Here is a 25,582-nt window from a genome sequence, read left to right on the forward strand (position 1 = left end):
AAAATACATTTGCTGATTTCTATCTTACAGCTGTAAACAACCCGAGAAGAACGTAAGTCTAAAAGACAAGCAGAAAAAACGCAACTGTATTATGCTAGATAAGGTTACAGAAATTTACTTTTTACATTGTAATACCGAGTAAATGTAACTTAAATGTAACACAATGAATAGAAATTAGCTTATTTGATGGCTTTTTGAAGCAACATAACAACATCTTTATGTCCATATACAGTAGCAATGTTTACTGGAGTATCACCAGAATCATCTTGTACATTCATTGGACACTTGTATTCCATCAGTAATCTCAATACGACAACATGACCACCTTCAGCAGCACAATGTGCCGGGATCCAACCTCCGGTCATCCGCATCTCCATATCAGCACCATGATCAAGAAGAAGTTTGACAGTTGCAGTAGACCCTAGACGACAGAAATAATACTCAGTTCTGCCATTAGTCTCCACATCTAACTATAAAACATTTGAGCCTGCCAAACTCACCATTACAAGCGGCAATATGCAAGGCAGTTCGTTTGCCCCAGTCCCAATCCTCTGCGTCGACATCAATATCTGATTTAACAAGAAGACACTGGAGTGTTTTCACGTCATCTTTTGCTGCTGCTTCGTGAAGCTCGGTCATTACTAAGAAAGCCTTAAAAACATAATAGAAAAGATACATATTATACGAATGAGTTTATGCTGGCACATTTGCGGGTGTCAAAAAAGATAACGAAAATATAAAGTAATACTTACCCCTCAATAAATACGCTTACAAAGTAACAAGATCACAATAAATATGAATCTTAAAAATAAGTCAGTACAACAATTACGGCCAGAAATATATGAGAGAACTATCATTGTTTGTCTGAATGACAAAGAAACAGCACCTGCAACTAATCACTTATGAATTATTCATGTTCGATCAACTGTACGCAAGTAACTGGAGTGATGAATGAGAAAGCATCTTTCAAAAAACGTCTATATAGATTTTTAATAATTTTTTGAAAATATAAGAAAAATTACAATGATCTTTTTCTCAAATCTTTTCCAGTCGAAGTAGCTATGGAGGAATTAAAACGTGACATTGATTACATAATATCATATGAAATCATATGAAATGTTGCATCGTGGTCAGGGATATGTCAGCCATATGAAATGTTGCATCATGGTCAGGGATATGTCAGCCATATGAAATGTTGTATCATGGTCAGGGATATGTCAGCCATATGAAATGTTGCATCATGGTCAGGGATATGTCAGCTGTTAAACATTGAGAGAAGAAATCATTTTCATAATCATTACAGACGATTCAAACTTTCTTGAGACGAATTTACTACAGTTGCACCTGAAACAAACAAGAGCATACGTATCATTTTTTGCGACATTATTTTAACCAATCACGAAATGCAATACATACGCATTTCCTGAGACTTTGTTTTGTCCGAGATACTTCGCCGTTTAGGCGGTTGCTTGCTTTTCGTTATCGCTCGTTGAACCTGGACAAATAAGAAAAACATTAACGAGAGTTTAAAAAATAAGAACTGGTGAAATTTTTTAAAGTTAAGGCAAGAAATCATCAATATATTGACCAAGATAACATAAACAACAGTATGAATGTTTTATGAAGTGCGGTATTTGAAATTAAATGAAGATATGATCATTCATTTAATAAACAACAGTTTGCACTGACAGTGAGATCATGTACAACGATGGAAATCTTAGTCTGTATATTTTTTAGTGGGTGATCCAGCGTTAGTCAAAATAAATAAAGCTGCTCAATTTTACATTCAAAACTATTGATTTTCTGAATAAAATTTTACCAATCAAGCTACCTCTAAAGTATTTGGAAATGTAAATATATCTAAAATAGGCTGCGGTAATTTATTTTGACGTAATGTAGCCTAAATACGCCACCAATTAATTTTCAATTGTAATGAGCAGAATTTAAACCTTTATTTAAAAAATCTTTTGAATTTACCTGTTTATTAAGCAAACAGTGGAACACAAATATAAACAATCCTTGTAGAGAGTTGAAAATTGCAAAAAGATACTTTAGGAAAAGCTTATCAAAAAATAAATCCAAGATGGCGAAGATCCAGGCAAAGCCAAGGACTGGCATTATTATAATGGACGCTCGTGCCGTAGCTCGTAATTTTCCAACTGTATCCTCGTTTTGTACACGTTGTGATGTAATAACGCTACGTAACATGATACCGTAGACAACATGGCTTGCCTGAAAAACAAAAAAAATTTTAAATATGACGTAATGTGCCTAGATTGAGCCATCTAGCAACATCTAGGTGTGTCAGTATAGAAGGTAATTAACAAGAAACAAAGAAATGCGTATCAAGATGAATTTGAAAGCATACAAAGATCTCTAAACAGTTCAGCAACTAACCAGTAAAACACAAATCATAGGTCCTAGGGCAGCCCAAAGGAAACCATCTTCTTGAGACAACCAACAATGACCTTCTCGCCCATACGAAGATACTCCCTTTATCGCGATTGATATAGTAACAATTACTGCAGGTACTCCTAATGAGTAAGCAATGAAGCAAAAACAATAATTTTTGTTAGCGATGTGCGCCGACAGTTTCTAAAAATTGTTATGTGAAATAAAAGATTCGTCAGAGGAAAAATCCCTTTACTACCATTTCTCAAGAAAATAGAAAATGATGTTTTAATATACACCATCTCTTACCCCATCCAATGAAATGAACAGACAGATACCAATTGCGTCCATACTCTTTCTTAAAAACATCTGTAATAAGCATCGTCAGTAATATTCCTTCACATAACATCCATAGAAATAATGCCAAAACAAAGTAATGAAGCAGGACTCCAACAGCTTCACAAGGCACCTGAAACATGCAAAATTATATAGTCCCTCGAGGTATACACCTATCCTTCCCTGTCCTCCTCCTTAGATGTATAATCCCTCGAGGTATACACCTATCCTTCCCTGTCCTCCTCCTTAGATGTATAATCCCTCGAGGTATACACCTATCCTTCCCTGTCCTCCTCCTTAGATGTATAATCCCTCGAGGTATACACCTATCCTTCCCTGTCCTCCTCCTTAGATGTATAATCCCTCGAGGTATACACCTATCCTTCCCTGTCCTCCTCCTTAGATGTATAATCCCTCGAGGTATACACCTATCCTTCCCTGTCCTCCTCCTTAGACGCACCTCGTCGTCGTCTCCGAGAGCTCCACGAACTACAGAGAAAATATTAAGAAGTGCGATGGCGAGACAAAGATTCATGAAATTCACATAACGTGTTGACCACAGCGCCTTCCGTAAATACACGTAAACAATCATCGTCAACAAGATGGCTGCCAGAGATATCGCAGAACCAATCGTTGAGATGGTTTCCAACCTTGTATAATCATCAGAATCCTGACAAAAGTAAGGCAGTCGACATGATTGAACTCTCGATATCATATTGAAAGAAGACAACGGTTTATATTCCTCGACATTTTCCCATAAAGTGACTAAAGTCAGTAATTGCCATCGTGCACATGCGCAGGTTTTGGAGCAAAACACGAATTTATACCTCAATTATTTTATTGGTATTAAACCAAGAATAAAAACGCTGCCTGTACGCCAGACCATAGTTACACGTCAAAAGTTACATGAACATTGCCACCTTACCAAAAATCCGCTTCTTGATACAAATACAGCAAATAACGTCAAATGATCACATTCACAAGTGGTAATGACGTCAGTAGTTTCTTCGGGAACCAATCGGCAACCCTCGTCACTCCATTGGCTGTACGAAACATCTGGATTCCAAAAAACACATTGTTTTTGCGTTTTTGAACCGAGTCTCTAAACAATCACAAAAATCCGATATTTATAAAGATATTTATAAAACAAGCTTTACATTAAAAATACACGAAATGTTCCTACCGATCCATTGTTTTCCAATCGAATTCTCACAGGTTCTGCGAATCTCTCGCTATCAAGTGGCTTCACAGTCGTAGAAATGATTTGGGAGCCAGGAAGCAAGAATATACCACTACCACTCGTGTTTGCCGTCACGTTTACAACACCAAGTATGGATGCCAGAGTATTGTAAATAACGCTGACCACCGTCAACGAAGAAGAATTTGACTGAAATATGACATTATGGCGACAAAATAAGATGCAGAGAAATATTATCAAATACAAATTTTTACAAATATTTTTCATACGTTGTTGAAAATAGATTGCGGTAAGATGATCTTGCTGTTATTTTGCTGGAAGACATATTCTTCTTGCTCAGTGTCATTCATTACGTCATAGTGACGAACTTCAAATGCGAGATTTTCTTGAACGCTATTTTCAATGACGTCACCAGTTATGTTCAAATATTGTTCAACATTAAAACCAAAACCCTCCAGAGATGTCACCAATTCAGCTGCAGTGTTAGGGCTAATCTAAAAACAAATAAATTGTAGAAAACTTTAACACGACCGTTCTTCATAAAAAGATCTTGGATAAAGAAACCATACCTCATCAATGTCAGTCCATGTGTTTATATTTTCCATGTGAAGAAGATTGCTTGCAATCTCAATGAACGAATCAATGGTTTCATAATTTATTTCGGTATGAACAATACCGCTTCGAAAGAAACCGTCGCTTCTTTCGAGGATGTTTACCGTCGACAGTAGATCCCTTCCATACAACCGTAATGGTCGACCGGCTCTGCGACGAGTTAACGTTCGAAGTTCTCTCAGAGCACTTCTGATGCTAATGTTCACATTGAAGCCTTCCTCAAGAGCGTTTAACTGTACAGTAAAAAATTACAGTTATGTTTGTAATATAGTTAACAAAAACACAATGAAAGAAAATCATGCAAAAACATTTTGGAAGATCATCGTCATAAAATGACCATCAATTTTTTAGTACAACTCAAAAGTTGTATATTTAGACTTTGCAAACATTTTTACGATGTTAATGAACTACAAAGATACATTCACCTGATCTTCTATAGTCTCAAACTCTGGACTGCGGCAATCTTTCAAATTGGGTCGACGCCATCTTGGAGGGCGACCAGGGAACGCCCTACAAACACGTGTTGCAGTCCCTACAGAAACACAAACATACAATAACACAAACATAAGCATTTCGATCAATCTTCTAAACTCAACAAAGATAACCAATTCACACCAGATTCGTCATCATCTTTAATACAATTTTGAGAGGCGGTAAAGCCTACTAGCGTTTCATTCCAATGTATCCCATCAATCTCCTCTTCGTTACAAACACCAAGACTTTCTGCTGTGCCTATGAAATCATTACAAAAAATAGAAAGTAGTTACGACACTCAATCTCATGAATTTCACAAAAGTGTAGAGCTCGGTTGAACATTGACGAAAAGCATTCGAGTGGTGTAAAATAATAAAAATTCCAAAAATGTTTCATAATGTAGAAAGGTTTTACGACACTTTAAAGCACTGAACTAACTATAACATGGCGTTAGTAAACATACCAGGCAAAATAACGATAAATCTCGCTAAAGGACTACGCGTCGTTTGTCCTCCATCTTTTATTTCACAGTACATATCATAAACATCATAACCATCTTTCGTTGAGTGCAAACGTCGGGGAACTTCCCATGTTAGTAATTCATTTTCACTATCAACATTCCTCCATTCTCCATCAGGGAGACGTTTACGATACCATGAGTATGAAACATTCCTTTCTTGCAAATCATGCAAACTACGACAACGCCAATTGAAATCCCCTGTCGCTGTAAAAAAAAATTGGACAAATGAAACTTTCTTTCAAAAATATATAAATATTAGACAGTGTTGACAATAATAACTATTAATGAGTACCATACTATTCAGTAGTCAATAAATACTAACTACTAATGAGTACAATACTACCAGTAGTAAATACCATACTACCCAGGGTGAGTACCATACTAACCAATAGTGAATACCATCTAACCAATAGTAAGTACCATACTAACCAATAGTGAATACCATAATAACCAATAGTGAGTACCATACTACCCAATAGTAAGTACCATACTAACCAATAGTGAATACCATACTAACCAATAGTGAATACCATACTAACCAATAGTGAATACCATCTAACCAATAGTAAATACCATACTAACCAATAGTGAATACCATCTAACCAATAATAAGTACCATACTAACCAATAGTGAGTACCATACTAACCAATAGTGAGTACCATACTAACCAATAGTAAGTACCATACTAACCAATAGTGAATACCATACTAACCAATAGTGAATACCATACTGACCAATAGTGAGTACCATACTAACCAACAGTAGGTACCATACTAACCAATAGTAAATACCATGCCAATAGTGAATACCATATTAACCAATATAAGTACCATACTAACCAATAGTAGAGTACCATACTAACCAATAATAAGTACCATACTGACCAATGTAGATACCATACTAACCAATGGGTACCATACTAACCAGTAGTAAGTGAAACATCATTAGGATCAATTCTTATCGCAGTAGGTGGACGGAATATTACAAATAATCCAAGTGTCACAATTGTGCTCCTGTTGGTGCTAAAACAAAAGAAAATAAAGATATTTCTACAGTTTAAATTCGTCTGTAACGCAACGTAGCTCAAAAGTTGACTACAAGATTTTGGGGACACGCTCGTATGCATTTGATACTTTAATGTTTCAATTTCATAGGATAATTTCAAAATAACAAATTTTCGTGAAAACTATCAATTACACCAACTTACGTCACAATACATTCATAATATCCACTGTCTGGTCGTCTTGGTCTTCGCAATGAAAGTTCAGAATAGAATCGGTGTTTTCTGATTTTCGTTCGTTCGTTCCTGCTAAGGGTTCTGTTGTTAAATTTCCACTCAAACATTACGACCTCCCGCTTCAAATGAACAATTCAAATGAAGCCTTTGATCATAGATATTCGTTATAACGCGAAGTTTAGCTGCAAAATAAGAATGCAAGCATTTGAAACGAAAGAAATGTGAGATAAAACTTGAGTAAGAGAATATGAAGTTTTAATTTGATTTTGTCAATCCAAAGTAAAATCTATTCGCGTTTTCGCAAGGAAATTTCTTGTGTCCGATTAGCGCACGCGCAAGAAGACTGGAAACAGAGAATCAGCGATTTTCAAAAAATTTATCTGTATTTTCCAATTTTTCATTATCTCATGCAAAATCACATATTTATACCTCGCGAATAATTGAGTCAATAAACATGTTAATATCAATATCCTACCAAGACCACTCGAAGTTGTAACGTTCCCACTAGGCAATCTCTGACGTCTTCGTCCATATTCCCTACCATCAAGTGCCAATATGAAACCAAAGAATATCAGACTGAATGCTAACATGTTTTTCATAACTGTAACGAAACATTGACAGCAGCATGATGAACCGTTAGAATGTAAATCATCATATGACTAATAATTCTTGATATTTTCTAATATATTACAGACGGGGGCAGTAAAATACATAATTTTACAATCAAACCATACCACAATACTGTTAATGGAATGTTGGGCATGAAAATCGACAAGAAAGTAAGTTTGAATTAAAAAAACACACAAAACAAATCAAAATAAAATAGCCACATCTTTGTATTTGTTGGGTGATTTGCCGACGTTTGAAATCGTGTAACAATGTACGAATTTACATCTTTAGTCGGTGGTTTTCACATGATACAAGCAGTTAAGTTATTCCTTTTATTATTTTAATTGTACAACAGACAAAATAAATCCATAAAACTATTTATTATGCAGAAAGAAATGAAACAAAGAATCTCGCGATATACTTAACCTGCTTGCTCAATGGTCTATTCTACTAGAAGCTTTAATCTCAGCATTTTTAATTATATATAATTATATCCTCCATGTCTCTTGAACATGATCTTGGCCTGATCTCGGTACATGAATATCCGAATAATAAATTTAAACGAGTTATTCTGCTTCGACAAAAATGTATCCAATTAAAATACATACCACAATATTGGTGCTAGAGTTTATCGTGCCTTAAAGCGATGAAATAACTGACACTAAAACATTAAGACATCAACGTACCAATAATTAATGTTCGAACATAAAATGACAATAGAAATGCCACAGTTTGATACTTTTATTAAAGTGTTACATTAAATATTCCACTTATTCATTGCTGTTGTGTTGATACGCTCTGCGAGATAATATGCTTATTAGGTTAAACTTTTTAGCTCAAAGAAGAGATGTTGCAACGCATTCATTATTTGTGGTCACGCGAGGAAGTCATATGTGAAATGTGCGTTTGACAGTAATAACGTCAATAATGATGCAAAACTGTTATTTTGGCCCTGTTCACGATACCGGATTGGTTTGACACCGGATTACTTTTCGTACCTGATAGGCCTTGCGTTCATACGGGCTCCGCTGAAATCCGATACGCTTTGTATCGTTTTCCGGAACGATTTGTCCGCTGTGGAAGTGGTATAAAACCAATCAATACGTTCCGTTGTCGTGGAACGCTGGAATGATACGTTCAAACTTGGCAACTAAAAAGTTAGTGCGATTTTTCAATAATGAAAGCAAACATAGCGATACAAACTATGTTTTAGATGAATAATCCGCCAGCAAATATAATATATCTTCAACATGGCATGTTTAAGCTTTTAACAATGTATTATCGTGGTGTGAAAAGCTTCTTTCCAGTGTCATTGTAATGGCAACATATATCCGGTTGTATTTGGACTTTATACTCTTTCAGTCCTTGCGGCCATCAGTACAAATGATGCAAAAACTTTAATACGCTCAAGAAAAAGCTCTGCTTTGTTATCTGTCAAAAAAATTTCTCACTTTCCTACGAAATATTTGAATTAGCAACCATCGCTGCTATTACTTGCACGTACAAGTACTGGGGCGAATTAAAAACTTATGTAGCGTCTTACGAATCTGGCATCGTGTGAACAGAGTGCATTTTTCGTATCGGATTGCTCAACGAATCCGGTATCGTGTGAACAGGGCCTTTATATGAGAGTAAACACTCGAAGTATAATACTCCAACATGCAAAACCCTCTCATGCATTTTATAAACATTTACTCACTTTCAAGCCAGAAGGGGATCTAGGATTTTGGATACCATAGGCAAAACATTATGACGTCATTCAGTGCTAAAACCTATGACGTCATACTTTTGCAAAACATACTACACTATTTATGCTTTCGATAAATTGTTTAAATCAAACAGTCTAATCATTCAGCTATGCAGAATCTTGTAGATCTCAATCGTATAAATACATAAAAACATTGTATATTTATACTTACATATCACAAGGTCGTTGATTTTCACTATTCAGAATATTGAATGCACACAAGACTGTTTCGCCCCATATCAGGCTCATCAGCATGCCTAGGAACACTTTAACGCAAAACAAAAATCGTGATCCGGCATGGACAGCCCCTGAGAGCCAATTAAGCAGACTGGTTATGGCGCCAGAAGTTCGCCTACACACCTTTGAAAAGGAGTTTGGTTAGAAATGGGTGACTATATGGGATATTTCATGGATGTGATATTGCTCAATTTTTCACAACATCCCAGTCAATTCCAACCTTTACCCCCACCTAAATGAGCACTCTGGTTTTTGAAGGCGCCAGAACCTCTTTCACACCTTTAGCAAATAGCAAAAGGAGTTTGGTTAGAAATGGGTGACTATGGGACATTTCATGGATGTAAGATTGCTCAGTTTCTTACACCATCCCAGTCAATTCCAACCCTTTACCCCCCACCTAAAATGTGCACTCTCATTTGCCAACAAATGAGCAGAATGTAAATGTAATGTAATAGTCAAAATAGAGCTTTGTATAAAGAGTCTTTGTGAAGACTAAAATTTGGTGTAAGGAAAAATTATTCTATTTATGCTTAACAATTTTTGTGAAAGTAAATTTATATGACAACGGCCGAGTACCATACACTACTCAGCAGTTTTAAGATTGGAATGTATATAGGGAAAAAACCTTTATCAGAGCTATTAGTTTGATGCAAATTCTATTGACGTTACTATTGTGTACAACGCACAATAAATGGTTAACATATGGACATTTCAACAAAATAAAAACTAGGATATGAATAAATTCATGCAAATTTTAGCCTTGTATTTCCAACAGCAAAAGTAATAACCTCACCAATATCTGGTACAATTTCCTGATGAATTTGCATCAAGGCCAAACCATTTAAGCGTTCCCCAACCATGGTACTTCGCTGATAGTTTTAAGTGTCCTAAGGAAGAAATAGATCGTTCACATTCACAAGAGGTAATGGGAGCGTTCCTAAAATACGTAGTAAAATTTTAATGTTTTCAAATCCGGCGAAATGAACAGATTTTAAAGTCTGGGCAATGTTATCAGGAAGGAGGCCGCAGTGGGTCTCCCAATAAGTGTACCACAACCTAAGTTCAGCATCTAAGGCCAAAGGATTTGGCAAATCATCATAATAAAAGTTAGCCACAGTTTTGAATGGCTCTTTCCAATCCACCCCATCTCTTGTCATGGACATCATTTTCGTCGGTACAATGCTAAGGCCTTTATAGACATTCACACTCTCAAGGTCGAATCGTGATTCTAAAGAAGATTGCAAATGATTTTGTAGAGGAAGAGTAATTGCACGTTTATAATACTCAGAAATGGTTGTGTGGGGAATATTTTCCCTGGTCGTTTGTTTGCGCAGTGTTCTTGGTTTCCATTCTTCAATGCCAACTTTTGCTGCCAGTTCAAACGCTTCGTCATACCAGGTGTCATGATAAAAATCAGAGGAATTCCTCATGTTCACCACCTCAGTTTTCAAAGTTGAAATTAAATGAATACCATCCATTATATCGATACTCTTACCCTGTAATAACTGTGTTACTGGAAGAGTTGAATCAAGAATATTTCTCGTGATAACTAAAGCAACGACGAAATCAAACCTGTCAATAAGTTGAAACAAAGATGAGGCATCAGACTGAAGCTGGTTTGAACTCACCATCTAGATTTTCAGACATATCGTTAAGGGTGGTGTATACAGGTACAAAAAGCTCTTGGAATGTATCTAAACCTTCGATACGTTCTACCCATCTAGTTTGCAAACGTCTGTTAATCTAGTCTTTTTCGTTTGTTTCTGAATTACGATATGTTTTCAAAGGGAATATTGCGAGTTTGGGAAATTTTAATAAAATTAGTGGCATTGTTAACATGTTTCAACATATCATTGATACCGTATACAAATGACATATTTCAGAATTATCCATACCCTTAACTTTCTCCTATACAAGGAAACATCAAAATTATGGGTTAAAACAGCAGGTTGCATATCACCAGAAGTTGGAATACCAGGCAATAGTTCCTGGGATGATGTGTGAAGCAAAAGACTATTGGCTTTATTTAATGTCTGAGCAAGAGCTGCAGCAGAAGAAAAACTCATTGGGCATCCTTTTAAAAGTTGGTTGGGCAGCAGGCCTATTAGTTGAAGTAAAAAATTTGAAATGTCAACTGTTTTGGTGCATATTTGGAAAAATTTTGACAAATTTTCGTTTCTCTGTTGTTGAGCAGCTAGAATTAGACTGTGTACAGGAATTAGACAATTTTCGCTTCAACCTGTGGGCATGGAAAATGAGAGGCACAAAATGATTAGACTGAAAAGTCTCACCTGGTTGTACAGATACTTCGTGACAAAACAAAATATTAATAGCATCCAAACCTCTTTGGCTTAATAACCGGGGCTGAACAATACGATTAAATAACAATTTATATCTACTTTCACCAGAATCAGGATAAAAGTATGAATTTTCTACCTAAAACAGAAGATAGGCCCAAAATACAAAGAAAAGATGACCATTTCTGGTCATTACAATTTAAAATAGCCTCCTGTTTTACCAGTTCATCTGTTGTATATCCAGTGTCTAAACATTCTTTAGACACTGACAAAGGCAAAAGATTGTTTAAGCTTTGGGCAAAGTAATCACTGTGCTCACTTATAACAGACAAAAGCATGGGTGTTGAGCATAAAAGCAGCATGAATAAATAGCTCAAGCGATGTTAAAATTGCAAAGTAGGGACCAATGCATTGTTACCTACCAGAACTAGGGAAGCTGAACTGTAGAGGCAATTGCCAGAAGCTTCAGATCTTAAAAAATATTCAAGAAAAGAAATTAATATTTTGTTTGGTAGATTGATTGCATTGTATGAATTGCTGACTGTAGACAAAGATATAGCCTAGCGAAATTGAGATTTAACCATTTTCACGTATATATAAATACTACAATACGATATATATAATTATAATATATTTACCTTATTGCAGTACAAGTCTTTCCGTCATGAGCGTGCTTTGGCACATATATTTCAGCTCCAAAATTTCGACACAGAGTATGGTCGGGGTCATAAATTCTATCTAACAGCTGCTCGTTAGTAAACATAGGTCGAACGTCGACCAATAAACGAGAATAAAGCTTATTAAGGCATTTTAAATCGTTTTTGGCCAACGCAGACTGAGCAGTCTCGTATAAATTACCACAACACAATGAAGACATTATAAAATATCACAAAACCGTAAACTGAGCACAGAGGCTGTTCAGAAACAATACGAGTGTATGTTAATTTTCAATTGCCTAATTTGCCTAGCTCAACTATGCTTATCAACAGCAATGATTGGTTGGAATTGCTCAAGTTAGGCAAAAAATTGACCAATGAAAGCATACGGTTGCAAAAATTGCCCAATCAGAATACCTATACACGATGTCAAGTTAGGCAAATTCATCTTGTTTAGGCAAATTGCTAACAACCAATCAAATGGCTAGATCGCCTTCTTGACTTAGGCAAAATGGCTGCTTTGCCTAACGACACGGAGCTTTATAGATAATCATACGCATCTGGACTACGATTCATATCAAAATTACGTCATTTAATTGCACAACATTTCTAAACAAAAGTCAGATGATTTGACTGCGATAAAGTGCTATTCATAGTTTCATAATTCGATAAATTCGTATCGAATCTAAGTCGAAGTATATTTTGGTAATTTCACCATAGGCACTTGCCTATGGTGCCTACCCCTAAATCCGCCCCTGTTTTCAAGGACATGGAGAGAAGGATTTGAAGCCGTATAAATGTTGGTAAAATGAATGATGATTAGGTTATGCATGTCAGCGTATAATGCTTTTGAAGTTTATAAGATCAAGATTTCATCTCGATGTCTCCTGCTTTTTTTTTAATTTAGTTGCTGTTGAAAGATTGAATAATTTTTGATAAGGACATGCTCAACATCAAGTTAAATGTCGGCCTAGAACAGTAAAACATAAACCAAGGATTCTCAATATAAATATTAGAGCCCAACAAATAATTTGCACATAGTCATAAACAAGTAATCTGATACCTCAAACTATGTAAATAACTCTCTATATATCTATAGTTCTTGTTAACTTCCTTATTAGTCTGAAGATGTCTTGAGTCAAGACGAAACGTCACTATTTTAATAAATTTCATAAAACCAAATTGTTTATGGCTATGTTTAAAATTATTTGTTAGGCTCTAATATTTATATTGAGAATCCGTTTCCCGCCTGGCACTTCATTGGCATCAATATGGATAAATCAAGGAATTGAATTACCGAAGAAGATATGGATGTTAAAGTTTGGCTATTGAACCAGAAGCTTTCGGGTCATGCCCGCAAAACCCAAGAAATATGAGGTCGCCTGCCCGCGATTAAAAATCCTTCTGCAAAGATCGTTACCCGATAACGAAGTGTAAACAAAAATAAAGCAAACGAGGAGACATCTTGCGGTCATTTATCAAACACTGGCAGTTTAAGAACATTACTTCTGCGCTTGATCATACAGCAAACGCGACGTGATATACTTTACGAAGCAAAATGGGAATTCAATGCTTTGAACTGCGTCACATGATAGATTCGGCCCTGGGACATCCTGAGAAGGGTATTGTAAACCTAAATATACTACATTCACTGCTACATGAAATTCTAAATGCGATTGATAAAAGGAGTAACGACAGTAAGATTACGAGAAACGCAAAAGATTCGTCAAATAATGAAAATTTATCGGAAAGAATAAGAGACGACAGTGAGTTTATAGACCAGACATCCAAAGATCACAATCAACAAATTTCACACGAAAATTTAAGGTATCTGATTCCATATTTTTACTTATATATTAACTTAAGGAAATTGAAATAATGAAGCAATGAAGAGGCTTAATTATCTTTAGTATATTAAATAAAAAAATGCTGTATTACAGTTTCAAAGATCGTGCATGAAATAAAAATCTTATTATGCTACAAACATCCAAGAAATAAATAAAAAGGTTTTAAAATGATGAAGAGAAATTGTAGTTGTGACATGCAGACTTAAAGTGATTAATATTAAAGTTGATTAACGTGTTATTTTGTGCAGTCAAAGATTTTCCACCATTGACCATCGCCTTAAGCAGGCTCATTTCGGTACTTTGAAGGGTTTATAGCACAAAAGAAATGGCTTTTTGAAGTAAATATTTTAATCAATGGCGTGGCATTATTTTACAGAATATTTTTGTTCATTAAATGATCATTTATTCAAATAAATCTCGGTCAAATTTCTGTGGAGTATAACGTTATCAAACAATGTATTTCTACAAGTTTTTCTTGCATTGCCACAAAGTAAAATCCAACTATACTTTTCTCAAAGTTATCTTCCGCATAACAGTAGAAGTATTTATTTGTTTCAGTGATCTTCCTATGTTATCTGACATAGAAGTTAGGCTCAAGTCAATCGAAAAAAAGTTTGATGCTTTAGATAATCTTTCCGCCGACAAAAATATCGTCAATGAAGTAAGAAATTCAGACAGTGTTGAAAAAAGTCAATCAAACCAAGAAAATACTCTAGTAATGATGTGGAAACACATGAAAGTTGAAAGGAGAATTGAAGCAGCTGAAGAAGCGATTGAAGAAGTAATGAATGTTTTAAACAATATTATTGGCGACGTGGAGCACTTAAAGACATTTAAAAAAGACGTTGGTGGTTTATGTCCTAGGGAAGAACCAGTTGTTGATGATGAAGCCATAAAAATGTTGAATAAGGTGATAAATATTAACGTTTACCAACGATAACATTATTGTAACAAAAGTTATAATTTTCACATTCGTCTTTTTAGCTTGGTCCGCTACACGATGTAGTCCGAAAAAAGGACCTGGCTTCGTTTGTAACATGGAACACACTGGAGCAAGCATTGAATAGAAAAGAAAAAGACGAAGACTATCATGATGATGAAAATGTTAAAACACAGTCATCTCAAATGAAGACTAATGTTGAGTATGAACCATCACTTACATCGATAACTCCGAAAGAATTAACGAGTGTCGATGGTAAAGAATTTGACGATACAGTCATTACAAAAACCGATGAATATGACACATCACAGCCATTAAATAACAACAGTAGAGTCGATGAATCTTGTGTTAATAAAGATGTAATTATGACGCAAGATAAAGATAAGGATTCTACAGACCAACCTTCGTCACAACTTTTAAACCAGCTTAACAGGATTGGTGAGCTACCCAAGCAATACAATGATGTTGTGGTTCAGGTTAGTCGTGTGTAAATCAAGTGATCCAGTTGCTAATGGCTGAAATCTTTTAATTCTGCTTTCTCCCTTTGGTCTCAGGTATCCATGATTTCTGAAAAACAAAACAAACTTGCTACTGATGTGGAAAAAGTTGAAACGGATGTGCTGCCCCAGAAACTTAATAAAGCTGACCTGCAGTTACCCGACAATCTCGTGGAACAAATTGATGCAATGAGACAGGGTAAAGCATAAAAAAGTGTCTCTATTGATCCCATTCCCTCCCACAGTGCATCAACATCTGACGGTGCAAAGTTGGAATATTTTTATGTTGTTATAGGCCTTGACGCGCTTAATACAAATGAAGACATTCAAATGTTGTCAATGATCAAGGAAACTTCAAGTAAGAACGAAGAAAATATCAAAAGTTTGAAGTCAGAACTGGCAATGTTTTCGCAACATTTTAAACGTCTTGATCAACTGACTGGAAAGATGAAGTCACCAGAGGCGATCGTTCCCACTTATGATCAAGAAGTTTTGAATAATGTTCGGGAAAAATTGAATAGAGTAGAAGAAGAGCACGAAAAGATGGCATTGCAGAGTAAAGAAAATATGGATAAAATAGTAGAAAATTTAGATGAAAAACAAGTAAGTTGAAGCTTTGGCATTTCTGCGCATTTCAATTGCTTTTGTTTAGAGCATGAAGTCAGGCAAAGCAAGATTTTCTTCATAAAACTGTCATCATTATATTTTCAGAAAGTTATTGATGACTTGATGTTGTATATTGAACATCTTCAACAAGGAAAGGCAGACAGAGAAAATGTGGCGATTGAAATGGACGTCAAAGCAGATAAACATGCTTTAGATGACAAAGTAAATCAAAGCACATTCGAGGAAACATTTCAAATGTTTGACAGAGGTATTTTGTACAGACCTTTATCGCCTCAGAACTATCTCATACGATGTTTTTCATACATATTACGTACACACACTAGTCGTTAAAATTATCGTGATACTTGTAGGTTTGCAAGAAGCTTTGCAAAAAATGGAAGATTACATGAACGAAGAAATGACACTAAAGGACACACTCAAACAAATATCCCAAGAAATGGAAGGAAAGATTGACGCAAACTCAATGAAGTTAATGAAAGATTACTTTGGTTAGTAAAAAGTTAGGAAACAATCGCAGAGAAAGTATTTTTTGCTTTCACCACCAATTATTGCATCATTTTCATCTAGAAAAGCAAATCAAGGAAGTCCAAGAGTCTAGAAATAAGATTGCAAGAGAGACACATATGGATACAGTTGATGCAGCCGGTATTCGTCGTAAACTTCCGGTTCATTATCATTGTATATCATGTAACCGACCAGTTGATGTACCGTTTCGTGATTCTGAACCATGTCTCCCAGAGAGTGAAGGTTTACCATTACGAAAAATGAAAATCCCTTATACCTCATATGAAATAGAACAAGTATGATCAATTTGTGCAGCAAGTTTTTGCCCTTAACGTCAGAGAGTTTGAAATTGTTCTCTTTTCAACTATTATATTTTAGTTGCGTCAGAGATCATTAAAAGGAACAGATGAAGATGTTAGAGATGGCCAGTCTAACAGACCATGTGGTGGAAGTCATACTGTTATTAATCCCTATATCAGAAAATCGACTAAATTCCATCAATTTAGTCAAACTATGGCTTGTACGTCCTAAATATTCGGTCATATTAAATTTTATATGCAAGAATGTTATATGCAGTGCGGTTCGAATCATGGGTTCATGCGGTTCGAATCATGGGTTCGAATCCCGTTGAGTCACCTGAATTTTTCAGGTTCTTGAGACAATTGCTTAAATTGTCCAGCAAAGTGCGAAGATCATATCTACATTTTAATTTCATGTTAAATTTTCGTACAAATGCATGCTGTACCATGCACGAGCTGTAGTGTAACCTGCTTATCCACTAAATCACGTCACTATCCAATATATTCACCCTTACTATTCACTATCCCTTACAGTTCATGAAGACCCGCGGTTTATTCCAAAGATGGTCCGTGAGGTATCCGTGCTCGATTTCCTCCGAGGCTCCGATGGTCACTACTATAAAGGACGCACAAGACAGATACTACCAGCTATCCCGCGCAGATCAAAGTATCCTAGCAACACTGACGCTCAGAACAATAAATACAACACCCGTGATGCCTCGCAAGGGGAAAAATCAAAGAAGAATGATACACATAAAGTACTTATTTTATACTTTAACACACCACAGGATTTAGTGAGCTTTAGATAAAGACATTTACTTTCCAAATACAATTCTGCAATGCCTAAACAAATGCATTCAGACGCCTATGACAGCACAATAAAAGATATATATCAGAGAGAAAGTCGGGAAGACTAAATGCTTACAAACTACGTTGCGTGTTACAGACTCGCACTGAATAGATCAGGGGTCTCCAAACTACGGCCCGCGGGCCAGATGCGGCCCGTTGGGCCTCTCAATCCGGCCCGCAGAGGCACTTCAGAAAATATAATAATATTATTAAACAAAATAAATTTTTCGCAGAAAGTTCACGTTATGTCGCAAGCCAACTAGCAAGAGTGGCTTACGTCAATTTTTCTCCCAACTTCCTACTTCCGTTTCAAGCACACTGCGAAATTTAAAAAGCTGAAGGATAACGTGGAAATTTTTTATATTCTTCGGCCCTTAACATGCTGGATGAAAGTTCAGGTGGCCCTCTGGCTGTAAAGTTTGGAGACCCCTGGAATAGATAAATGGATAGTTTGAGCGTAACTTATCGTCTCAAATCAAATATATATCTTTCTCCTCCCCTCATATAGACTCGACGTGACTTTGGCAATCGGTCGCCGTCACCTTCAAGAGAAGATAAACTGTCATCCTCTTATCCTGAAAGGAACGAGCAAAAAACAAATCCTACACAAGGGCAGCGATACAGCCGCGATGATCTAAATATACCCTCATCGTTAAACAGAGAATCGCTGAAAATATTTCGACGGAAACGTGGAAATGATTTAAAGGTATTCAGTGTTTATTTCGGTAAGGCTTAGGAAAGATTTCAAGCTTCTATGATTATAATTCGAGAGAGTTGTGTTGTAAAAGACAATGGTTTTTCGTTCTTTGATACAAAATCGATGTAACAATCTTTTTAGCTATAAATTACATAGTTAACAAAAGTCAACGATTGAATCCACGTGACCATACGCACGTATATTCATTGGATGAAAAGCTTAAAAACGGTCGTTTATTTAGGATTTAAACCGACAACAATGTTGGGACCAACTTAGAAATAGCAAAGGAGGCACAGAGAAAAAGCAAACGGAATCTACAAGTCCTCAGGTTCGAAAATTGATATTCACCAAATTTCTCCAGTTCCAAATGACTCCATTATTTTAATGTATTTTAATGATTTGCAGAGCTTGAAACGATCAACACCTGTTGGAGAAGAACAACCGTCTATTAAAACCGCCGAGCAGTCAGCCGCAAAATCTTAATAAACAGAATGGTACAAAGGGCATATAGAAAGTCGAGGAAGACACTAAACACTATATATACGCTAATAATAGATACGATATATTTATATCTCTAAAGCCTTATCTGTCAAATGCATGTAATATGTACTAATTTTAATATTATAATGTAAAATGTATGTTTGAGTGAAACCACAGTGCATGTAACGATGTCGAAATGAAAGCTGTAATATGATTGGTTCTTTACAATTGACTTGTTGCTAAGCAACATAAATAAACAATATGGCGGACAATTGCGAAAACCATGGGTAAAACATATTGGCAGCAATATTTTTGAATATTTTGGAAGTTCAAACACAACAAGAAGAAATTAATGACTAGTTTTCATAATGCCTATAATCCGAACACCGGTCGCTCACAAGTTTGGAATCATCTCCCAAACGCAGAAAGTTGAACTTGAGAAAAGAATAGCGACGAAAGCTTATAACGAAACGCGACGTAAACTAGAAGCACAAAATATTTCAGAGCTAAGGTGTGTTATCGATGATATAAAAAAAACTGAGCCATATAATGTGCTTGTGAGAATGCAATTATATCTAACATAATTTAAACAACCCTTTGTCACCGTTTAAAAGTTAAAACGTGTTAATTTCCGTTGTCCTTACTTGAACAGACCACTTCCATTTGAAGTCACCGAAGAATTTGTTTACAAGGTTCAAAATTAAAACAATGTCATTTTGAGTTGAAAGTTTGACGTAGTACTGAGATTTGTATTCATAAATACTTCTTATTGTCAAGTTCAACGATTGCAGTCCTAGTGAGCGAGAAAAGATGCAAGATACATCAATGAAGATGTTAGAAAGACTAAAGGTAGATTGAAATTGAAGGCATCGCAATATTATTATTGACAAAACTGTGATTTCTATTTGTCTTTAAGAGATTAGCTGGACTGAGACAAACATCTGATGGAAATCATGTTGATCTAGCTAGAGCATGGGTTGATTTAGCATTACTCTCTCAATGTCGTTTTTTAAAGCTAGAAGAAGGTAGCAGAATTTTTACCATCCAAAAGATTAAATTCATATTCATCATACATATCTTCCTTAACCATCACATATAGCTTGTTTTATGACATTGATTGCCTCTCTTGATCAAGCCGTTGCAAGTGAAAAAGAGATTTTAAGGTCCTTCTTCCAATTATATGTATTGTGATGTGTCCAAATTTCCGTTGCCATAAGATACATTTTCTTGTTCATAGTTTATTCTACCTTGCAAAGAGTGGCATTCATTGGCTTAAGAAGGAAACAGGAAATGAGTCTGTGTTACGAAGCAATGAGATTTTATTGATAAAAGTGTGTATAAATGTGTATAAATGTATATAAATGTGTATAAATGTGTATAAATGTGTATAAATGTATATAAATGTGTATAAATGTGTATAAATGTGTATAAATGTGTATACATGTAGAGTGAATGTACAATTTGGTGAATTAGATTCCTATGAGCTGTAATAACTTTTTATATTTTAGATGACTTATTTGGTGTTTTTAAGACTTTATTGTCATCACATTTTGCAAGAATTAAAGGTAAAATGGCCTAGACAAAATTGAAATTTACGAACAGTCATTAATGTTGACTAAAAATTGACCCTTTTTTTCAATAAAGAATTACGAAGATCAAAAAGCCTCATTATCTAAATATTTAGCAGGTCAGCCATGTAATTATATCCTTTAGAGCGCATTTAGTTGACAACCTCAGGGATATGTTTTAAGTCAAAAAGAAAACACCTAATTTACAAAATGCACGTGATCAATCAAGATAGAAAGATTTTTAAATAGTTACATACCTTTATACTTCAAGGTTTTCATGAAAAAGAGAAGGCTTTCCATCAGTTCCCCGGGGCAAATTTATCCATTCAAATAATTACCGAGGCTGTAAGTATTTAAGCCATACTTCATTTCATGCTGTTTATCATCTGTCTGTCCTCATGTGGCGAACACCAAATTTGGAAATCTAAGATAACAATTTCATTAACGTTGTTTTGAATGCCTTATCACTGTTATTTGTTCTATCGCATGAAACCCGTTAGCAAAATTTTAATTTGATGGTTATCTCAGTTCCTTTTAATACTGAAATGAGAAGTGTTAAAGTTAAAGTGTGGTACTTACGTGATTTCATCCGCCACAATGATAGGTTAGTTTATCTAAAATGCTTCGCTATTTCTGTTTTGTTTATCAATTTTTCAGGGACGTAGAATTTGCTCGGATATAGATGGCGTTGAAGATTCCCGTCGCCAAAAGACAGTGAAAATCAAGTTAAAAGTGAAAAGATACCCCACATTCTAAGGATTCTTCTTCTGAAAAAAAAGACATGAAAAATGATGTCGAAAAAAAACATAGCATCTTTCTGTGTTGTTCTCTTTATGTGTGGAAAGTCGTTCATTATGATGAATCAAACGCATTGAATCCAGCTTTACAAAGTCTCCTTCAATGTATTTCGCAGTTTCATCAAGAGGAATGGTCAGTTGGGAATAATTATTCTTGTTCACCCAAACCTTACTTACACCATGATTTAAGGAAACCATGCTAAAGATGACTTGCTTACATACAATTTATTTCTATTTAATCACAGGTTAGATGTGATATTAGCGTTTCACATACTGGCAGATGCAAGCTGTAAAGATAAGAGGGTTCTCGAAGCCTTTCAATGTCTGATAAGTTATGATTTTTCCCCATCCATCCCGACGTCGTCACATTTATGTGACACCTGCTACTCAAGTTTTTCAAGCAAGCCGTAAGTGTTTTGTCGTGAATGTTTGTTATATTCATTAAACTTATGTTTGACAAACATCTTCATTCATTGATATCTAAAACAACTAAATAACAGCTTATTGATGTTGAATTTCTAGGAGTAACGGAACCAACTTATTGATGTTGCGTTTCTAGGCATAACTGAACAAACTTATTGATGTTGAATTTCTAGGACTAACTGAACAAACTTATTGATGTTGCGTTTCTAGGAATAACTGAACAAACTTATTGATGTTGAATTTCTAGGAATAACTGAACAAACTTATTGATGTTGCGTTTCAAGGAATAACTGAACTAACTTATTGATGTTGCGTTTCAAGGAATAACTGAACTAACTTATTGATGTTGCGTTTCTAGGAATAACTGAACTAACTTGTTGATGTTGTCTTTCTAGGAATACAAGATTTTTCTGTAAACCATCAAACGCAACACCATCAAGTGATGATAAAGCTTTACAAGAGCCTGAAGACTTTGATCTAAAAAAAGACGAATCAAATAACGAGAAGGAAGTAATCAATAATGCTCACCAATTTTCAAACAACAAAGATTCAACCGAGAGGCTTGAAGAAACGCAAGGTATGAATTTATAATGTCTTAGTTATAAAACTTTACTATTTAATAGGTTGAGCCTTGACCAAAGGTATAAATTTATCATGTTAAGTGTTTAGCAGGTCGAGTTTTTTCGTTCAGTTGTCACTTACAAGACTGAAAAACTCGTACAATCAAAATTGCTTTAAATTATACATAATTATAATTTTATATAAGAAAATATAACATTGTTTTAATAATATAACAAATAGCAATCAACAAATTGGCTTCTGCTCAACGTTTTCAAAATCGACGACAGTACAGATGGCCATGGCAAATGGTGTACACGTTTAGTGAATGTCTCATGACCATTTGCATGTACGGAGCATGCTCAGATGTCAAGAAATCCTCCTTGATAGGCAGCGTTAAGAGGAGTAAAAATGTTTTAGGATCAGGTTTAATTCCACTCCTGAACTACCGTAAGTACAAGTTTGATCATTTTACTTCATTTAGATAAGAATAAAATATTTTAAAATTAAAGATTAGATTAGGATTGATTCACCGTTTGACTACCCAGGTGATGATGACGACAGTTGGAAAGTGCGCTATGGTGTCGTGAAGAGTCTGGTACGAGTATGTCGATATCATGGCAGTGACGTCAGTAAAGATGGTTTATCAAATGTTGCATGGTTAGCTGTGATTGAAAACGAAAATACGGAGAACGACGCACGAGTCCTTGAAGCTGTCAAGTTAGCAAGGGTAAAGTAGAATGATGTGGATATTCCTTTTGATTTATTCAAAGATCTTCCACATTGTTACATTAACAAAAAATGTTTGAAATCGTCTGACGAAACCAATATGAAAGACATTAAAGACAGTTGTAAATTATTTTAGTTCGACATCTAACAATTTCATGTATTACTTGTACATAATACGATCAGAAATATCTTTGAAGAAATCAATATGAATATCAAAGTGAGCAGTTTGAACCCTGGAGTCGATGTTTCTAGAGACTTATTTAAGGATTGTTGGTGTAGATGTTGAATGACGTTTCAACATCCTAAGCGGTAGTCATATGCAAGTCGTCTGAAGATGACTACAGCTAAGGATGTCGATAAGTCAGTCAACAACAATAACAGATGTCCTTTTAAGACTACGTTAACCTAGATGATGTACATCTTCAGACAGGGATATAGAATGTTAGAAATTGACTCGATAGAGTATTTTAATCTCACGTGATTTCTACCGTAATTAGGTTGAGGCGGAGTTTGAGAAGAGACTCAACGAAGATCATGTACGTTCGTCACTATGGGCAACAAGGATGGCATCCGCATTGCTACCAATGTTGCATTATAAGTTTATCGATTCGCCAGCTACAGTTGCAAATCCCGAGTGTACTGCTGCATTGAAGTCTAAAGATAAAGGACCAATAAAAAAATTACATAAATCTCGCGTTGTTCTTCCAAACACACATAACAGATCTGACGTCGACACAACGTTAAGGTGAGGGATGACTTTATTGAAAAGAACGAAAGAAAAACTTTCCTAAACTATCAAGTAATTTGAGGGTCGAAAATTGAAGAAATCTATGTGTTCGTCTTGCCTATCTCTCGTCGTCACTAGCTGCCTCTTTCATATATTTTTAACACTATCATTTGTATTCAATGTGGTCATGGGATGTTATTGTTAAAATATATATGACGTCATATATTTTATCTTCTTGTAGACAAGAGATCAACTTGAACCATTTACGTATGAAACCTCGTGTGGACTACATCAGCCGACAAAATAACGATCTACGAGGTATAATCGACGATCAGTGGAAGAAGGAATTGTTGCAAGAGCTGGAAGATGAGATGAAGGAGAGCATTGAACAGTTAGAAAAAAAAAGAAACGATGAATTTCAAAATAAAATAAAACTTTAAAACCGCATTCTTTATCGATCATATGTATTTAATTCAACTGTAAATTGAGATAGACGAAATATAGTCGATGTGTTCATTTCCAAGAAAATCGAGAATTTTCCTTCAACACTCCGTTCCAGTCTTTTGCAGCCTCGTCACGGACGAAGAATGCTCACAGTCGCATGATTTGTTGTCGAGCCTGTACATTTGCAGACAAATTTCAATATGGTTGAACGTACGGGAATCTCTAGGGTGAATTGCTTGTATCCATTATATCCCATCTCATCCCAAACAATCTTTCCTCCAATGCCAACACCAAGTTTATTTTTACCCATCGAAGGATTGCTGAATGCAAACGTGATCACTTCGCCATTAATTTCGTAGTTTACATATCCACTACAACCTGCGATTGCATGATCTCGTTCGTAGTTCAACACATCCAAGCGACCACCGCTTTGCACCTTTGCCGGCCAACTGTATGTGTCTGCCAGTCGTCCGCTGTCGTACCAATCATTTACATAGTTCATCGCGAAACCAGAATGGTTTTCAATAATCAAACGTATATTGTGACTTTTAACCATGTTCTTGCTGTGTGATGTTTAGATGTTTTTTCGAGAGAATTTGTTTCCTATTACCCTGCTTCAATATCATAAAAGAGGGTCAAACGCAAACGAAAGTTTCTATGCGTTGTCCAGAAACCAAAATGAAAGGATTTAAAGATCTCAGAATTCCAAATTCTAAGGATCATAACTAACTTATTAATCATTCAATGCCGGAAGTAAGATGTCTTATAATACAAACAACAGTAATATGTCTTAAACGTATCCTACAGTATGACATAAAATAGGGAATAAAACTTTTATGTTACGTACAAAGAAACATTGACGATTTCGTTATTACGTTTGTTCTCTGTTGATGAGTTTAAATAAAATACAATTATTCGTACAGCATTGAAAAATGACGGTGCACAATAAGACCTTAATTGTCAAATGTTTGGATGGAAGGTGGCCACACTTGCCTAAAGTTATCTGTAAAACTTCGCTTAACGAATTTCTACATACACAAGATCTCTCATTACATTTTAAAATACTTACAGAGGAGAGTGTTTGAGCCATTGAGCAAGAATGTATAGAATTAGCTAGTTCTTTAAATGCTACGATTTTAGACCTAGTAGGACTCCACAAAAATTTTTACGGCTTCCTGGTAAGTTTACAGGCATGGTGCGAGTTACGTAAAAACGATGAAATTTTCTACATGTTTCAGCACCTTCAAAACAGCGCACATCATACTTATCATCGATGCAAGT

General features: G+C 35.5%; 4 protein-coding genes across 10 annotated transcripts; 2 read left to right on the plus strand and 2 right to left on the minus strand.

Annotated features, from left to right (window-relative positions):
- Positions 1-64: 64 nt before the first annotated feature.
- On the minus strand, positions 65-857 carry LOC124451501 (ankyrin repeat domain-containing protein 66-like). Its single transcript, XM_047002128.1, has 3 exons — positions 753-857; positions 501-651; positions 65-421 (listed from the first exon to the last, which is right to left on the minus strand). Exons 2-3 carry the CDS (start codon positions 637-639, stop codon positions 180-182), a joined length of 381 nt encoding a protein of 126 aa, XP_046858084.1. The 5' UTR covers positions 640-651; positions 753-857; the 3' UTR covers positions 65-179.
- Positions 858-964: 107 nt separating this feature from the next.
- LOC124451494 (adhesion G protein-coupled receptor L1-like) lies at positions 965-21,016 on the minus strand. Of its 5 annotated transcripts, none has more exons than XM_047002119.1 (18): positions 20,881-20,967; positions 15,505-15,669; positions 7,251-7,370; positions 6,740-6,951; positions 6,457-6,554; positions 5,475-5,735; positions 5,153-5,269; positions 4,963-5,069; positions 4,495-4,770; positions 4,195-4,419; positions 3,911-4,114; positions 3,653-3,829; positions 3,188-3,397; positions 2,701-2,860; positions 2,398-2,534; positions 1,978-2,232; positions 1,417-1,495; positions 965-1,344 (listed from the first exon to the last, which is right to left on the minus strand). In XM_047002119.1, exons 4-18 carry the CDS (start codon positions 6,874-6,876, stop codon positions 1,298-1,300), a joined length of 2,490 nt encoding a protein of 829 aa, XP_046858075.1. In that variant the 5' UTR covers positions 6,877-6,951; positions 7,251-7,370; positions 15,505-15,669; positions 20,881-20,967; the 3' UTR covers positions 965-1,297. The 5 variants fall into 5 exon arrangements, with proteins under 5 accessions (XP_046858075.1, XP_046858071.1, XP_046858073.1 ...); XM_047002115.1 differs by having other exon boundaries at positions 7,245-7,370; XM_047002117.1 differs by lacking the exon at positions 15,505-15,669 and having other exon boundaries at positions 7,245-7,370; positions 20,881-21,016.
- On the plus strand, positions 13,379-19,269 carry LOC124451493 (CAP-Gly domain-containing linker protein 1-like). Its single transcript, XM_047002114.1, has 13 exons — positions 13,379-14,142; positions 14,721-15,072; positions 15,147-15,578; positions 15,657-15,798; positions 15,895-16,202; positions 16,311-16,473; positions 16,577-16,714; positions 16,794-17,026; positions 17,109-17,250; positions 17,564-17,787; positions 18,387-18,584; positions 18,817-18,903; positions 18,981-19,269. The coding sequence occupies exons 1-13, from the start codon at positions 13,874-13,876 to the stop codon at positions 19,056-19,058; spliced, it is 2,766 nt and encodes a 921-aa protein (XP_046858070.1). The 5' UTR covers positions 13,379-13,873; the 3' UTR covers positions 19,059-19,269.
- LOC124451497 (transmembrane protein 232-like) lies at positions 19,353-24,385 on the plus strand. Of its 3 annotated transcripts, XM_047002124.1 has the most exons (11): positions 19,353-19,566; positions 19,708-19,747; positions 19,833-19,904; positions 19,972-20,080; positions 20,155-20,218; positions 20,293-20,386; positions 20,564-20,620; positions 20,700-20,742; positions 20,895-20,968; positions 21,281-21,553; positions 21,666-21,780. In XM_047002124.1, the coding sequence occupies exons 1-10, from the start codon at positions 19,424-19,426 to the stop codon at positions 21,377-21,379; spliced, it is 795 nt and encodes a 264-aa protein (XP_046858080.1). In that variant the 5' UTR covers positions 19,353-19,423; the 3' UTR covers positions 21,380-21,553; positions 21,666-21,780. The 3 variants fall into 3 exon arrangements, with proteins under 3 accessions (XP_046858080.1, XP_046858077.1, XP_046858078.1); XM_047002121.1 differs by lacking the exons at positions 19,353-19,566; positions 19,708-19,747; positions 19,833-19,904; ... (4 more) ...; positions 20,700-20,742; positions 20,895-20,968 and adding exons at positions 22,239-22,420; positions 22,645-22,851; positions 22,941-23,131; positions 23,628-23,875; positions 24,099-24,385 and having other exon boundaries at positions 21,318-21,553; positions 21,666-21,827; XM_047002122.1 differs by lacking the exons at positions 19,353-19,566; positions 19,708-19,747; positions 19,833-19,904; ... (4 more) ...; positions 20,700-20,742; positions 20,895-20,968 and adding exons at positions 22,239-22,420; positions 22,645-22,851; positions 22,950-23,131; positions 23,628-23,875; positions 24,099-24,385 and having other exon boundaries at positions 21,318-21,553; positions 21,666-21,827.
- The last annotated feature ends 1,197 nt before the right edge of the window (positions 24,386-25,582 follow it).

This window comes from Xenia sp. Carnegie-2017, unplaced genomic scaffold (genome assembly GCF_021976095.1).
Source record: "Xenia sp. Carnegie-2017 unplaced genomic scaffold, XeniaSp_v1 HiC_scaffold_24, whole genome shotgun sequence".
Lineage (NCBI taxonomy): Eukaryota > Metazoa > Cnidaria > Anthozoa > Malacalcyonacea > Xeniidae > Xenia > Xenia sp. Carnegie-2017.

Bases quoted from the DNA above. Each gene is read 5' to 3' on its own strand.
- LOC124451501 (XM_047002128.1), bottom strand. From the start codon at position 639: ATGACCGAGCTTCACGAAGCAGCAGCAAAAGATGACGTGAAAACACTC. The intron at 422-500 runs GTGAGTTTGGCA...TCTGTCGTCTAG, and splicing joins GCATATTGCCGCTTGTAATG to GGTCTACTGCAACTGTCAAA.
- LOC124451494 (XM_047002117.1), bottom strand. From the start codon at position 6,876: ATGTTTGAGTGGAAATTTAACAACAGAACCCTTAGCAGGAACGAACGA. The intron at 3,398-3,652 runs GTAAGGTGGCAA...TACTTTTGTCAG, and splicing joins TATCAAGAAGCGGATTTTTG to GATTCTGATGATTATACAAG. The intron at 2,535-2,700 runs GTAAGAGATGGT...CTTACTCATTAG, and splicing joins TGTTCATTTCATTGGATGGG to GAGTACCTGCAGTAATTGTT.
- LOC124451493 (XM_047002114.1), top strand. From the start codon at position 13,874: ATGGGAATTCAATGCTTTGAACTGCGTCACATGATAGATTCGGCCCTG. The intron at 14,143-14,720 runs GTATCTGATTCC...TATTTGTTTCAG, and splicing joins ATTTCACACGAAAATTTAAG to TGATCTTCCTATGTTATCTG. The intron at 15,579-15,656 runs GTTAGTCGTGTG...CTTTGGTCTCAG, and splicing joins ACAATGATGTTGTGGTTCAG to GTATCCATGATTTCTGAAAA.
- LOC124451497 (XM_047002121.1), top strand. From the start codon at position 21,405: ATGAAAAATGATGTCGAAAAAAAACATAGCATCTTTCTGTGTTGTTCT. The intron at 22,421-22,644 runs GTATGAATTTAT...TATAACAAATAG, and splicing joins GAGGCTTGAAGAAACGCAAG to CAATCAACAAATTGGCTTCT. The intron at 23,132-23,627 runs GTAAAGTAGAAT...TACCGTAATTAG, and splicing joins AAGCTGTCAAGTTAGCAAGG to GTTGAGGCGGAGTTTGAGAA.